This window comes from Kogia breviceps, chromosome 1 (genome assembly GCF_026419965.1).
Source record: "Kogia breviceps isolate mKogBre1 chromosome 1, mKogBre1 haplotype 1, whole genome shotgun sequence".
NCBI lineage: Eukaryota > Metazoa > Chordata > Mammalia > Artiodactyla > Physeteridae > Kogia > Kogia breviceps.
This window is the reverse complement of record NC_081310.1, coordinates 177,554,108-177,564,496: the sequence shown is the minus strand read 5'-3', so window position 1 is coordinate 177,564,496 and position 10,389 is coordinate 177,554,108. Positions and strand designations below refer to the sequence as shown.

Below are 10,389 nucleotides of genomic sequence, written 5' to 3'. Positions count from 1 at the left end.
GTCACTCCAAGTTTCCAGCAGAGGTAGGGCCAGGCGGTTACCGTGACAACGGGGAACAGACGGAGGCCTCCGGGGAAGGCTAGAGGCAAGGGCGAGAAGTTACTGCGTTCTAATGTCAAGGCACTACGTGTCAGTTAGTAGCTTTGGAGTGGGATCTATGGTGTTTGGACAGGAAAATTCCAAACCGTCAGAATGGGAGGGAAATTAGATCATCTAGGGCCCCTTCTTTCATAAATGGGGAAACTGAGGTCCAGAGAAGCAGTGACTTGCCCTAGTTCACTATGGGTTAGGGGCAGAGTGTAGCCTAGAACTGGGGTCAGTGAATGTCCCAGTTCTCATCAGGGAAGTCTTGAGGACTGGTGCCAAAGTAAGTAAAATCCTGGTTACTAAGTGACCTCATAGTCATGTACTTGCCTGTTCGTGGTTCAGGCTCTCCACTTGTTTGCATGCTTATTTAATTTGTTAGTTCTTACATGCGGGCACAGATTGTGTCAGGTTTTGCTTGTCATTGTATCTCCAGGACCTGTATTTTTAAAAAATAAATTAATAGTGTTATGAGGTGCTTTCCATTCTGGCCCATCTAACCATCTCGCCAGTGTCACCTACAGATTGGCACTTGCCATCGACCTCTACAAGGATAAAATTAAGAGCTGCTGTAGCTGCTGACCTTCAACACCCCTTAAAGGAGTTCAGAGTGGAGATCAGGAATGGGGCACTCTGTGCTCTGGGAAAAACTGGCAGAACAGGTTTTCAGATAGATATTTTCAGGAGACGATTTTATGAGCCCAGTTCTTCATCTCCTCGTATCTAGAAAAGCAGTAAAATCCTCCATGGTGACATCTTCCCCTCATGACTAGCAGTAACCTTCTGCAAAAAATATGTGCTTGACTTTGTGTACTCCCCCTTCACCAAAATCACATATATACTGACCTTCCCCCCAATCTCTTTGGAGCAGTTTTTCAGATCTATCTGAAATGCTGTCTCCTGGGCTATAGTCCTCATTTTGCCCTGAGTAAAACTTAACTCACAACTCTCATGTTGTGCATTTTTTTCAGTCAACACCAGGCACTTTCCAGAATTACAGTGCTGATCATGCTGCTTGCCCACGGGAGAGCCTACAACGGCCCCTCTTCATCTACACCTGCAAAATAAGGCCCAGCCTCTGCATTGTCACCCCAGGCCCTTCACAATTTGGCCCAGCCTTCACCTTTTCAATCCTGTCCTACAGTCCCTGTCTGTCTGCTGCTCTGTACTCCTGTGTTGAGTTCCACCATTCAGCCCCCTTTCTTTGGAATGGGGATCTTGATTTTACCACTTGCTACCTCTATGACCTTGGGCAAGTGATTTAACTTCTGAGTCTCAGTCTCCTCAGCTGTCAGAAACCAATATGTAAAGAGATCTGAAAAAAATGAGCTTATGGCACCTGTTCATGCCCAGACTTCTGCTCAAACCACTCCTTTCACGGAACCAGCAGCCCTCCCAAGTCCAGTCCTTGAAAGCTCAGTTCAAATCCCATCCTGCACCTAGCCGTCCCACATTCCCCGCAGCTCCAGAGTTAGCCACGCTCTCGCCTGCCTCCCTGTGCCCTTGGTACTGTCACTGTGCTATATTCTAGCCTGCCTGTACAAGAGTTCTCTTTGATATGTTTCCCAAAACCTGTTCCTCTCCTTCATCTCCAAAAATCCACCCAGCCTCTCAGGCCAGAAACCTAGGATCATTCTTGTGTGGCCTCTGTTTCTCCACATACTCTCCCACCTCCCTGTGCTCTCGTTCAAAAATAGACCCACATCTGCTCTTTTCTCCAGGTTTGCACTGTCACCCTAGTCCAAGACACCATCATCTGTGGCCTGGATCATGACCATAGCTTCCTGATCCCCGTCTCTGCTTTCACTCTTTCCCCCACATTCTATTTTTCACAGGGCAGCCAGAATGATTGTCTTAAATATAAATCGGATAATGTCAATCCTGGGCTTAAACTCCTTCAGAGGCTTCCAATATCTCATAAGAACATCTAAACTCATCCTTATGACCTTCATAGCCCTATATAACCAAGACCCTGCCTGCGTCTGCAGCTCCACTCCCTGCCACAGCGGTCCTCCGGTCACTCCAACCATGCTGGCCTGGTCTCCAACCCTGGAATGTACCAAGCTCATTCCCACCTCCAGCTTTTGGATTAGCTCTTCCTTCTGTCTGGAATGCCCTTCCCTTGGCTCTTCACTGGCTAGCTTCTCCTTGCCATTCAGGTCTCAGTTCAAATATCCCCTCCTTGGGTGGGGGAGGGGGAGATTCTTTGACACCACAAATACAGTAGCATTGCCCCTACACACATTCTAGTCATCTATGGTATCACTATGTCTCATTCTTTCATAACACTTGTCATTACTTCAATTGTCCTCCTTAAAGTTTACATGTATATTGTAGGATTGTCCTTTTCTTATTCAGTCCTCTATCCTCCGTGCCTAGAATAGTGCCTGGCATGAGTTCAATAACTATGATAGTTATTATTAGTAGTAGTATCCTGTATTGAATGCTTACTAGGTGCCAAACATTGTGCTAAGTACAGTGTGTTGTTTCATTTTCACCACAGTCCATTGACATAGATACTATTACCCATTTATAATGAGGAACTGAGGCTGAGAGAGGCTAAGTAACTTCCAACTATCAAAAGGAAATGGAGAAGGCAGGATTTGAAGCCAGGTCCACAACCTTTTAACTACTCAGTACTTAGTAGTTGGTAGGTCTTATCTTCTTTACCTTTGTAAACCAGCCTCCCCCCACCCCCACCCACATAGACAGTTCAAAAAAACTGGTGGAATCAAATTGCAAAATCTCAGAAAGGAAGAAGCCCTGCAGTCTGGGTTGAAGGTCAAGGGAGAGAGAAGAGTGACACCTGGCTTGCAAACTGGAGCAGTGTGAGTGAGGCACGCTCATTTTACCCCACAAACATATTAACCTGTTGAGTTCCCACCATTTGCCAGGCTCTGTTCTAGGTGCTGAGGATTAAGCTATGAGAATTTCACGCCCCAGGCCCAGGCTCTGCCCATCACAGGGCTCATACGAGGACATTCTCTTGGATGTCTGTGCTATTTGGGGACAAGACCATCTCTCAGGCAGTCAGAGACCAGCCAAAGCCAAGTCCAGGACTGTGCCTCGGAAGACCTGCAGCAGGACCAGGTGTGTTTATTTTGGAGAGGGCTGGGTAAGATGGAGATCAGGATCTTCCAAAGACTGAAAAACAATTAACTCATTTCCAAACCCTCAGCTACCTGAGGCAGACAGAGGTGGGTGGAGAAGTTCCTGTTTTTGTTTCAGCTTTAGCCCAAGGGGGAAACTTGGATTCCAGCCCTTTTTAGAGCACAGAGTACTTTGTGAGTTTGTGGAAGCCCCATGGTTGACCCATTAGAGGTGAGGCATAGCTTGGTAATGGAAGGAACATCCACTGGAAACTATGGCCACCCCTGGAGACACATCATTCCCTCTAGGCCTCCTGTCTCAGCACCAAGCTCCAGTATTGCTTACTGAGAAGGAATACCAATACCCACTTAATTATTATGGAATTAATTCTCTTTGATTCTGACTAGATCCAGTTCCAAAATTTAAATTCCAGTTGCATGCCTTGGATCAGAGCGTGATTTGTAGCTTTCCACAGAACCAACAGAAAAATGAGAACAGCAGACAATTGGCCACACTCCCCTAACATTATAGGATCATATGGAGGCTGCATTGATACATTCTATTCCCATAAACTATTCAGAACAACGACAAAATGATCTAGTCTTTTAGGGGGTTAACGGACCACATGTGAAGAGTCTAAATAGATTCTGTTGAGTTCTGGTGACAGGGAAAAAAATATTATGACAGAAAAGAAGACAAATTCCAGGAGGCATCAAATTCAGGGATTTTTCTCTGCAGAGTAAATATGCAGCAGCCTTTTCTCCATCTTACAGAGCAGAGGGTTTCTCAAATTAAGAATTCCCTGTTAGGCAAACCTGGCTCGACACAGCCTCACGTGAAACCCTTGCTTCCCACTGTCTCTCCGGCTCGCACTCCACATTCCAACCACGTGCACTGTCTCTCATCACTCAGCTTGCTGCCCTCAGTCATCTCTGGACCTTGACATGTGCTGTTCCCTCTGCCTACATAGATCTGTGTAGACAAGGTGAGGTCTCTCAGCTCTGTGCTCCCCTGGCGCCTGGTACTGCCCCATCATCCCACGGTATTGTAACTGCTTGTTTAACTCTCTGCTCTCCCCCTAGACACTGCGGAGGCGGGGATCCTGTCTGTCTTGTTTGCCTCTGAATCCCCAGAGCCTGGTACAGTTCCGAGCACAACGTAGAAAGAGGAAACGGACTCATCAAGTTGGATATTGCCAATCTGAATGATCTGTGTGTTGCCTTCAAAGCCTGGAATAACTGCACTAAGAAATGAAGACAGGCGGGAAAGTGAGACAGCTGCCTGAAAGGAGGGGAAGGGGTGCACCCCTCCTTCCTTTCTCTAAAAGCTTACACAGCTCCGGAACTTACCAGCAAAATCCATGGATTTTTTTTTTTTTTTTGCTGACCACGGTAACAGAGACTATAAACTTCAGCTTTCCATCTGGTTCTTCATGGTCCAAGAGAATACAGCAATTTCAAACTCCAGGGAGACAAACACTCAAATCATGAAAGCTTAAACCTAGCCTGTTGCAGAACCCCCTAAGAGTAGTATGAATCTGACTCAAGAAGAAAAGTGAAGAAAACATCATTTACTCTGTAAGGATCAGTTCCCTGGTGGTCCTCAGAGGGCCTGAGTTTGATGTTTCCTCATAGCGATCTTCCCCCTCTGGCCTTCAAAGCCAACCAGCTCAATTCAACAGCTGGCCCTTGCTTCCCTTTCTTTCTACTCACACCAACGTGCTCCTTATCACGAGGCCCATCATTGGTTAGCGCTTCACAGACTGGGTGGAAAGGAAGCTGGCCTTCCCATGGGAGCACTTTAACATCTGTCCTCATCTGCTGTCCAAAACTGGCTGCTACTTCAATGCAAAGAGGATGAGTTTGCTTTTTAAAGTTTTATGTTAGAATCAGGGTTAACTGAAAATTGCTGGTGAGAGATAAGGTAAGAATTGGCTCCTTTATCTAGAAACATCATGTGAGGCACTTGGCATGCTCAGGAGTCTGCCTGATTTCATTTCCCTGGCCATTGGCACACCTCCGCTCCTGGCGGGAAAAAAATAGGGCAAAGGTTCTGAAAAGCTCTCGGTATTGGGGGCTCAATGGGAGAAGGGAATTTTCAAAACTGTGCTGGAAACGCCAGCTCAGGAGAGATTTTACGGCCAGTTTGAAGGCTTCAGGCAGTTTGGATAAGCATCTGGACTCTGGGTACATTTCTCAGCCTGCTCTGTGATCCCTTTGAAGTTTATCCAACTTGAATAAACCTTCCAGAAAGCTGGGGCCAGTAAAAAGGCTTTCTTTGGAAGTCCCTCTGGATGTGCCCTGTTGATTTCTCACAGAGCAACCAGCCCATCAGGACAAGAGATCTGAAAAGCAGAAAAGGAAGAAGCTTGAGATAGAACATTTCTGGAATATTCAACTTGCTGTCTTTTTTTCTTTTTCTTCCTAGCCTTTTTACATATGGAGAAGGAGGCAGCAGATAGATCAGCAAAGTCCCAGTGGACTTTGACGACAATGAATTCGGATCTGATTGTGGCTTGCCCATGACCCCTTAGCACTGATGCAATCTGTTTCTGAAGGCCTAGACTAAGAGGTACAGGAAAAGCACCACATGAGCTAGATTAACAAAGAATAACAAAAGATGTCATGCACCGTCCAGGAGAGCTGGTGACAGTGACATGCACTGGTACAGGCAGGAGTTTCCATGTCGTTTCCTGGAGAAGCAGCAGTCCCTCGCTGCCTGAGCCAGGGGCTGTGGCCTATCGTTCCTCCTGTTTACACAGGCTTTCTAATCATGGAATTACTGGAGCAGCAAGAAGAGACCGTGCGTGCTTGGAGGTGCTGCCAGGCAGATGAATGCACCTCAGCAGCAAGTGGCAGTTCCCAAGGTGCACCTGGATTGGCTTTGGGTCACACCCAAGAAGAGGTGGGTGGGGTACCAAACACTGGTTTCTTTAAGGAAGCAAATAGGGAGGGGCCTTTATGAGCTGCAAGCAGAGTCTTCAAACCCGCCTTTGGCTCACCCTTGGGAAGAGGCTGAGCGATGCCCCGTCTCTGACTTGGAGAAGTGTACCATGAAGGATAGGACACAAGGTCCAGAGGCCCCAAGTTTGACTCAGAAGTATCTGGAGAGGAGAGCGGAGCTGGGGGCCCCCTATACAGCAGCATCCCACAGCTTGACTGGTTGACCACAGATGACGAGGGAAATGCCCTCTTTTGACCCTGGAACCAAGTGATAAGAGGAGGATGACAGGGAGATGCATCTGCAGCCCCAGAGAAACCCCACTGGAAGTGAGATTGCAGATAGTTTTGTTTCTTTGTTTATTGATAAAAAAATATTAATAGCAATTAAAAACCCAAAACATTCACAACCCATCCAGAATCCTATAAGTTTTAGCCATTTGTTCCCAATGGAGTCCTTCATCTGATGGAAATGGTGATTTCAACCAAAAGGCCCCTTCATGTTTTTCATGGGTGGGTACTGTTGCTCCATTGGCATGGCCCCAAAGCAGTCAGAGGGGTTACAGTGGCCGGCCTTGCCCGGCGGGCCCATGGAGCCTGGGGGGCCAGGGATGCCAGGAATGCCTTGCTGGCCCATCGGCCCAGTTGCACCCATCTTGCCGTATCCTGGAGGACCTTGAGGACCTAGGGAGGAAGGAGTCAGAGAAGGAAAATCAGGAAACCCAGATCACAAGAAAAGAAAAAATAATAGTCATGGTAAATAACACCTTACATTTGATAAATATTTCTCCGATTACACCATATTTTCATGAAGACCTGATCTGATCCTTACATTAGTTTAACGATAACAGTAATACTACTGGCTAGTTTTATTCAGAGTTTCCACGTGCCAGGCACAAGGCAAGTGCTTTTTCTGCATTATTCATAGAATCTTCACAACAATTCCATGAGAAAGAAACTATTATCTCATTCTGGAGACGAGGACACAGGCTCAGAGAGGTCACCCACCTGGTAAGTGGTGAAGCTACATCTCAGAGCCAGGCTATCAAGCTTTAGTCATTTCTCTCTTAGGCTCGTCAAGGTCACAGAGCCAGTAAGAGGATGAGCAGGACCTGGACTTGCATCCCCCGGCCCCACCACATCCAGCTCTCTTCCGCTGCGTGGTGCAAGCCCAGGTTAGGACTTGAGGGCAGGCACTGGGTCTTCCACCGCATCCCCAACACCCGCCCCCCTCCCCAAGCACGCTCACACACACGCCCTCGTAGAGTATCTTACACACAGTGGCATTACTCTAAATGGTGGTTGATAGGCCTGTGGTTACTTCAGGTTCTACACAACTATGTTATAGAAGGAACATAAAGAAAGGCGATCTCAACTGCTCCAGATTCATGGTCTCAAAGGCTGGCTTTTCCTACCTGGGGGGCCAGGGAGACCAACTTCTCCTGCAATGCCAACACCAATGTCTCCCTTTTCACCTTTGGTACCAGGCAATCCTGGACAAAAGAAAGAAAGTAAGAGGGCCCATCCCTGAGTAGAGCAATGACACACCCAGTAGGATTATTTGAAACACACGTATACACGCAAATGCCATATTCACAACAGACCTCATGCGATGCTCGTGTTTGCCCCTAAGAGCTAGGTATGCACCTCAGTAACCAGATGGCAGACCTACCTCTCAACCCGGGCAAGCCCTGCCGACCTTCTCTGCCAATCTGACCAGGGAGCCCAGGTGATCCCGGGGCACCTGGCCGGCCCGGGGGACCGTCCTTCCCTGGGGGCCCTGGTCGTCCCGGAGCTGCTGCCATCTCCATGGGAAACTGCATCCTGGAGGTGTAGTAAGCCATCCTCTCTGTAAGAAAGGTCAGGGACAGGTCACAGGGTTCCCCCAGGGACTCAGAACGACTGCAGATGCTACAGACAGGCCCCCAGCATGGAATCCAAGACAGCCTTTCTTCAGAGGGATGTCAGAGCAAGGAACGTGTGGGTGGATCTCTTAAGTGGTCTCCTGTGCCCTAGCCCCACCTCGCTCCTCACTCTCCACCGTGAGCTTCCTGAAGCACAGTTCTGATTACAGCATCTCTCTTCTCCAATGGCCTTCCTGAGTTCACCACTGGCTTCAGAATAAAGTCCAGACTCCTTGCTTGGCATTCAAGGTCTGCTTCCCAAGCAAGATATCTAGCCCCTTCCGGAAAGGTCCATGTTTTCCCCAGTCCCTAGCCTGTCAATGTTGGACAAACAAATGAACAGGAAAAAAAGCTTAAAATGAAACCACAGCAGCCTCCTTAGAGCTGCTGCTTGCCCCTGTATTTAGAGCTCACTCTATGCAGACTCATTTGATATCAATTTTCTCGTCTGTCTCCTCTGCTTCAGCGGGGGCTTGGGGAGGGCAGAAGGGAATCATTCTGTCTCTGAACAGAGCAGGTGGCAGGAAAGGCTGAAGCCTAATTGAACATATGCCTGTAAGTGGGAGAGCAAGGTAAGTAGGGGTATGGTGGGGAGGTGGATATTGAGCTTTAAGGAAAAGGAGGCCAGGGCGGGGTGGAGAAGCAGCTGGGAAGGGCGAGCAGCACCCACTGCCACCCAGCCAGCTGCCAATTACCATCAAACATTTTAATGATCTCTTGTCTGATGAATCTCTTGATTTCATCATAATTCACCATGTCTCCCTGAGGAAAGAGAAGAAACCTGTCTCAATTATACTTCCAAACCTGGGGCTCATCTCCCCTGGGGATGGACTTCACGGAAGTAAAGGATGGGGAGGGAGGCAAGGGTCCCAGGACCCTCCCACAGATAGTTAACCCACTGTCCTAACCCCCTAAAGTGGTACAAAACATTCTGAGAGTCAGTGCCTTTTTCTGGGGAAAAGGTCCCCAACCCCTCAACTCGCCCACACAGTTAAGAACCACCCATAAGGGGGTCATGCTCTTTTCTGTAGAGTGTCAGCAAGAGCTTCTAAAATAGTCCACGCTCTACCCAGCATGCCTGCTCTGTGGGCCAGTGCCCATGGCTGCCAGCCTCCCCGCCTTACCATGGAGCCAGGCACCCCGGGCAGACCAGGGCTCCCTGCAGGTCCAGGAGATCCAGGGTGGCCTCTCTCTCCTGCAGGACCCGGCGGCCCAGAAGGTCCCATGGAGCCACTCTTGCCAGGCCCGCCAGGCATGCCAGCTCTTCCCTTCTCCCCTGCCTGGCCCTTCTGCCCTGAAGGTCCCAGGTCACCCTACAAAGACAGGAAGTCACAGTCCAGCATTGCCAAGTACTGTCAAGTCTACCTCACGATGTCTCAGCAATATACTCCTGTCTTCAGCCCCCTACCTGGCCCCCAGCGTCTCCCTCTGGACTGTGGCCACAGGATCTTGACAGGTTGCCCCATGTCGCTGCCCCCAAAGCAGTCCTTCTAAAGGACAGTTTTCATGTTGTTACTCCCTACTTAGAAATTCTGATAGCTCCCAACTGCCCTCAGGATAAAGGTCTAATTCCTTGGCCAGGCATTCAAGGCCATTCATGATATGGTCCTGACCACATCTTCTCCAGCCTCGTTGCACCTCCAGCCACACCTCACTGGTTATAATTCTGACTCGGCCATGTGTCTTAGTCCTCCCTGCCTAGACTGCCTTCCCCTCCTCTCTCCACGGTGCACTCCTCCGACTCAGCTGAAATGTCCCTGTTCGCTGTGCAGCCTCCCTGACGCCCTAGGCTGAGCTGATCGCTCCCTCCCTCTGATCCCACAGTGCTATGTCTAATCTTCTTCGGTAAAACCTGCCATGCTCCAGTGTAAGTGTGACTGGACTAAGTGGGCACCTATTGTTCAGGGACCTCTGTTTGCCCAAGGCTAGGACAGAGGGCCTGGCAGGTAAGCAAGGCCAAGAGGATGCTCGCAGAATGAATGAATGAATCAATCAATCAATCAGGAGTGAATGAACCTTGGAACAGCCCCACGTGAGAAGTTGTCAGAGACGAGGTGGCTCCAAGTTCTGTCCACTTTTTTCCCTGCCCACTGGCCTTCCTGTGTCTCCTCTCCATGGCTAAAGTCAGAGCTTAGAGTTGGGCTTAATCAACTCATGAGCTTCTCCTCTCAAACCCGGCCAGTGCCCACTCACCTTTGGACCAGGGGGTCCGTAGATTCCTTGTTTTCCAGGGGGTCCCTAAAAGAAAGCAAAAGTCAGGGATCAAGTCTGGGCAGCGTCTCCAAGCTGTCCAGGAAAGACAGGTGCCGTGAAAGGACCTCCCACAGTGTTAGGTCCCCAGGCCATGTCCACTGGGCTCTCTGTGAGAAAGG

At 49.0% G+C, this 10,389-nt stretch overlaps 1 protein-coding gene and 1 long non-coding RNA gene across 4 annotated transcripts in view; one reads left to right on the top strand and one right to left on the bottom strand.

Annotated features, from left to right (window-relative positions):
* The first annotated feature begins 3 nt into the window (after positions 1-3).
* LOC136792576 (uncharacterized) lies at positions 4-6,526 on the top strand. Its single transcript, XR_010836534.1, has 3 exons — positions 4-367; positions 2,979-3,174; positions 4,257-6,526. It is a non-coding gene; the product is annotated as an uncharacterized lncRNA (long non-coding RNA).
* COL16A1 (collagen type XVI alpha 1 chain) overlaps positions 6,457-10,389 on the bottom strand; it is a 50,703-nt gene continuing 46,770 nt past the window's right edge. For all 3 annotated transcript variants that reach the window (XM_067012760.1, XM_059069678.2, XM_067012768.1), the window contains 6 exons: positions 10,211-10,255; positions 9,142-9,330; positions 8,713-8,779; positions 7,786-7,962; positions 7,529-7,606; positions 6,457-6,797 (listed from right to left, as the gene is read on the bottom strand). In XM_067012760.1, the coding sequence (XP_066868861.1) occupies positions 6,595-6,797; positions 7,529-7,606; positions 7,786-7,962; positions 8,713-8,779; positions 9,142-9,330; positions 10,211-10,255 (759 nt within the window). In that variant the 3' untranslated portion in view covers positions 6,457-6,594. The remainder of the gene's footprint in view (positions 6,798-7,528; positions 7,607-7,785; positions 7,963-8,712; positions 8,780-9,141; positions 9,331-10,210; positions 10,256-10,389) is intronic.